The sequence below is a fragment of the Bidens hawaiensis genome, unplaced genomic scaffold (genome assembly GCF_021521415.1).
Source record: "Bidens hawaiensis isolate Kalapana, Puna unplaced genomic scaffold, B.hawaiensis_p1.1 tig00001412_1, whole genome shotgun sequence".
NCBI lineage: Eukaryota > Viridiplantae > Streptophyta > Magnoliopsida > Asterales > Asteraceae > Bidens > Bidens hawaiensis.
Window position 1 is genome coordinate 3,949,864 of NW_027491079.1, and position 5,039 is coordinate 3,954,902.

Here is a 5,039-nt window from a genome sequence, read left to right on the forward strand (position 1 = left end):
ATCATATCCAACTTTCAGGTCAGTTTATCACTTCAGTTACATCATTTCTGCTTAACTTTAACCTGATTCTTGTGAGTTTTTGTTCATTTTATGACTTTGATCACATGACTTGTGATTAAATCAATCTTGGGCTCTTCAGTTTGCTTGTAAATTTTGAGTTTTTATGATATTCCAAGTTAGTTTCTTCACTTTCTTGAATTCATATTTGATCAAAGGTGAGTTATGTTAAATATCTGAGATTTTTTTATTTTTTTTTATTTTTATAGTATGATTTTGTTGATGAATTATCAATTTTCTTTTGTAGAAATTAAGGTTTTTTTTTTGTTTGGGGGGGGAGGGGGGGTGGTTGCTTGGTTATGCTAAATTCTAGGTTCTCAAATGCTAGTGCACAATTCCGAGAAAATCAATAAAACAATATCAGAACAAGTTGAAAAATCGGGCCCCTTAAATATAAATTTTTAAATAATATATATAATAATTGCAAGTTTTGGGCCCCTAGAGAGAGCGGGCCCTGGGCCAGTGTGAGGCCCATCGTCCATGGACAATATATGTGACCAATTTTCTTGTGATTATATGTTTGTATGTATATGTAAGGCATATGTGTTTGTAAAAATATCCAAAAATGTTAATTTGCCATTTGTATAATCTTATCTTGCAAAGTTGCAATTTTCATGTATATATGTGTATGTATGTATATCTTGTGAGCTTATGCTGTGAATGAAAAAGTATGATGTATGTAAATTAATGATTATGTATTGAATTGATGATGATATACAATGCAAATAGCCCTGCATATATACAGGTATAAGGATCTTGATAATATTAAACATGAACAATGCTGACTATAATCCATTTTTTTACAGCCAAGACATTAAATCTTGAGAGGCTATGAAGTGTTTTTCGTTCAATTACTGCGAAGACAAGGAAGAAAGATCAAAAACTCGGACAAAATCCTTATCGATTACTTCTTTGTTTACAGGAAGATCATGGGCCGGATTAAATTCTCAAACCGTGTCTGATATTAGCACCGCATCGACAGGCAGGAATAATGTTCCTAATTTTTCAGAAATGCCAAGTAATCTTAAAGTCTTCACTTTTGCTGAACTCAAGGCAGCTACCAATAACTTTAGCCGGTCTGCAAAGATTGGCGAGGGTGGGTTCGGGTGTGTTTACTTCGGCTCCATTAGGTCCCCTCAAGATCCGAATACAAAGGTTCGTGTGGCTGTCAAGCAGCTCGGTAGACGCGGTTTACAGGCAAGCATTTATTAATTTCAAAAAACATATTGTATAAGCTATTGTTTAAATTATTTATTTTTTTGCATATTTGGTCATGTAGGGGCATAAGGAGTGGGTGACAGAGGTGAATGTACTCGGCGTGGTTGAGCACCCGAACCTTGTGAAGCTAGTTGGTTATTGCGCAGAAGATGACGAACGAGGGATTCAACGGCTTTTAGTTTATGAGTTTATGCCTAATAGAAGTGTGGAAGATCATTTGGCTGCTCGGACCCACAAACCGCTTTCGTGGGCCATGAGACTTAAAGTGGCTCAAGACGCGGCTCGTGGCTTGGCTTACCTACATGAGGAAATGGACTTCCAGGTATTTTACATGTGAATTTTTTATTTTGATTATTCAATATCATATAATCACTAAAAAATGCGTGTTTTGGCTTATAGTTTTATTATGTTTGATGTTTGTGTAGATTATATTTAGAGATTTTAAATCATCAAACATCCTTCTGGACGATCAATGGAACGCTAAGCTTTCAGATTTCGGGTTGGCTAGGCTCGGTCCTCAAGAAGGACTAACCCATGTCTCCACAGCTGTATGTTCAATTAAACGATCTTTTCACAATTATCTATATATAGTGTTAGGATCAAATACGAACTATTATTACACTACAACAAAATGAACTAGAGTAATTATTATTACGCTACTTCAGAAATGTATCGTAATAATACTTACTCTAGCTCAAGTATAATTACTCTGGTTATTCGTACGCTTCGCACGTTAAAAGTTGTTTGTATTTGATCCTAACACTATATATCTTATCAGGTTGTTGGAACCGTGGGATACGCAGCTCCAGAGTACATCCAAACGGGACGACTCAGAACCCAAAGTGACGTATGGAGCTACGGGGTTTTTCTATACGAACTTATCACAGGTAGGCGTCCATTGGATCGTAACCTACCCAAAAACGAGCAAAAGCTTCTAGAATGGGTGAAACCGTTTCTCGACTCGAAAAGGTTTCGACTAATAGTTGATCCTAGGCTAGAAGGCAAATACTCAATGAAATCAGCACAAAAGTTGTCCATTATTGCAAACAAGTGTTTGGCTAAAAACCCGAAAGCAAGACCAAAAATGAGTGAGGTTTTGCAAATGGTTAACGAGCTCGTTGGGACCACACCAGAAGGAACCAGTCCTAGACCTCCTCCGCGTCCAAGGAGTCCGGTCCATGTGGTTCCTTCTGTGGAGCCCATCGAGCCTGAGAAGGTTTATGTGGAGCCCATCGAGCCGGAGAAAGTATTTGTGGAGCCCACTAAAGAGAAAAAGACACATGAGGACATTCCAAGTGAAGGTGAAGGTAAGAGAAAAAGGTTTATTGAGAGTAATTGGCTTTCAAGAATTTGGCATTCAAAGTTATTGAAAACTTGATGATTTGAAGTTATGAGAGTACATATTATAGAGGACTTTAAAGGGTGTTAAGGGAGAATGCTAGTAAAGGTCATTCTTACCCCTGTTGTTGTATGCATAGGAGTGTTGTCGCGGTTAGAGGGAAAGGGTAAATTAGTAATTTTATTGGGTAATAAGTTTCTTGATTATATGAAATGTGTGTGTATAATTTGTAGGCAAGTGCCAATAAATTTGGATTATTTGTCAAAAGAATATAAATGTATGTATTTTGCGGTAATAGTTGTTTCCTGTGTATTGTTTTACATAAACATACAACAAGCATGCCAACTCATGTATTTTAAAATGGGTCGTGTTCGTTGGTTTGCAAGACCAGTCCAAAACTTCAAAACGAAACCCAAATATCGTGTTACACAACATAAATTTCGACGAATTGACGTGACACGAATATGACCGATTTAATCTGAAATTTTATTTTGTTTTATTTTGGTACTTTAGTTTGAACTTACAAATCCATATCAAATAATTATGTTTAACTATAAATCCTATTACTATTTTCTCTTTGCCATAAAAAATTCCAACCAAAAAGCTGACACATAAACTGCATTTTTTAGTCTTTTTAAAACAAACAAGTTTTATACCCGTCGCGTTGCATCGGCACATCAACGTGCATTTTGTTGGTATGAGTTAAATTTGTTATGTCAACGACACTAATTAAATAAATAATTGATAATGTGACACAAGATGGCCTGCCACTCTGCCACATAGCCTAATGGGAGATCCGCCCTACCAGCGACAACACCTTTTAATATATAGCTATGTAACAAAACCATCATTCTTACAGCGAAGCAACTACGAATTTGGTTACATTGTTACGGTATCGGAACTAAATGAAACCTTAAAATAAGCCAAAAAAATGTTTCGCAGCACTGACGTAAGCTGTCGCGGTCTACTCAAACAATCAATTTTAAAGACTTAAATACCTATAATAAGTACGGGTAAGTAAGGTCGTCTCCTCAGGGACTCAAGGAAAGTGCTAATTTTAATACTACTAATTTAATTATTAAACTAAGTCGGACAGACGATGTCAAGCGGTTTTTAGAAAAAGATTAATTAAAACTAAATAATTACTTAAAAAGATTTGTAAACAATATTAGTTAAAAGTATTCATTCTAGGTTCGGGTTATGTGTTCCATACGTCAATCACATATTCTCTAGTCTTTGGTTTTGTAATAATTGCTAGTCCTATGGTTTGATTTATGATGACAAACGATACCCTAACCGAATTGTTGACACAAATGAACCCGGACTCCACAATTGTCAAATCTATGTCTAGGACAATTAACTCAATGATAAGGTTTGATGATTCTAGTTCAATGATACAAGAGCTTAAACCCTAAATGTTGATGAACAACCAAACAAACGTTACACAAATCAATAATCGCAAACACAAACTTTAATCAACCAAATAATCAACTAAGCAAGACAAATTCATATAAAATTAATCAAGCTATATTCATTAAGCATAAGAATCTGATCATAGCAGTATTTCACACAAAACCTTAGCCTAGAACGAACACATACGACTAACCGGACATCGACATAATCGTTAAAGTACTTATCTTGATGAACATAAGATCGTAGGACAAACCGGAAGCTTTGGAATGATGAAAAATCTCCCTAGAACTCCTCCTTTACCTCTGGAAGTCGTAATATCCGAAATAGGGTCTAAAAATCGTTTATATAGTGAAAACCCTAACTTTTGCCAACATTGAGCATCTTCGCGTATCGCGAAGTTGCATGTCCTACATCTTCGCGATACGCAAAGATGCAACTGACTTCATATTTGAATTCCTCTCATCGAGAAACATGAAATTCATATATTATGGATTCCGTAACTCATTTTCTAGGCCAAGATATGCCCGTTTTACTAAAACACACTTTCCCGGTAACCCATGTTGTTCAGTTTTCACTTCGGCTTCATGTTTCTCATCCAATACTCTCCCGAATCCTTCTTAACCCTCAATACATGTTTCCCCATGCTTCCATCATCTCGAGGCTTGCTTAATCTTCATATGGATGGCTCTGAATTAGCTCGTTTAAGCTCATTAACTTCCAATGTCCTGAAAACACATAACAACGCTTGAAGTACCAATGTTCATTCGATTATTTAACTAAAATTAACTAATTAATATATAAAATAAACTAACTTTTACCTGTCACACCCCGACCAAAGGCGGCGGAACATGCCGAGGTGTAACGATTGTCCATAAGCACATGACACTAATTAAAGTGACAGTATTTAATAAACTCATTTCATTTCACAACATCGAAAATGTCACATAACAATTATCCATAAAATAACCATAAACAAGATATCACAAAATATGGCAAATTTGATATTGTTAAT

At 35.8% G+C, this 5,039-nt stretch overlaps 1 protein-coding gene across 3 annotated transcripts; it reads left to right on the forward strand.

Annotated features, from left to right (window-relative positions):
• On the forward strand, window positions 1–2,853 carry LOC143575730 (serine/threonine-protein kinase PCRK1-like). Of its 3 annotated transcripts, none has more exons than XM_077060033.1 (5): window positions 1–18; window positions 864–1,254; window positions 1,337–1,597; window positions 1,701–1,823; window positions 2,054–2,853. In XM_077060033.1, the coding sequence occupies exons 2-5, from the start codon at window positions 889–891 to the stop codon at window positions 2,651–2,653; spliced, it is 1,350 nt and encodes a 449-aa protein (XP_076916148.1). In that variant the 5' UTR covers window positions 1–18; window positions 864–888; the 3' UTR covers window positions 2,654–2,853. The 3 variants fall into 3 exon arrangements, with proteins under 3 accessions (XP_076916148.1, XP_076916152.1, XP_076916140.1); XM_077060037.1 differs by lacking the exon at window positions 1–18 and adding an exon at window positions 56–71; XM_077060025.1 differs by lacking the exon at window positions 1–18 and having other exon boundaries at window positions 834–1,254.
• Window positions 2,854–5,039: the final 2,186 nt, after the last annotated feature.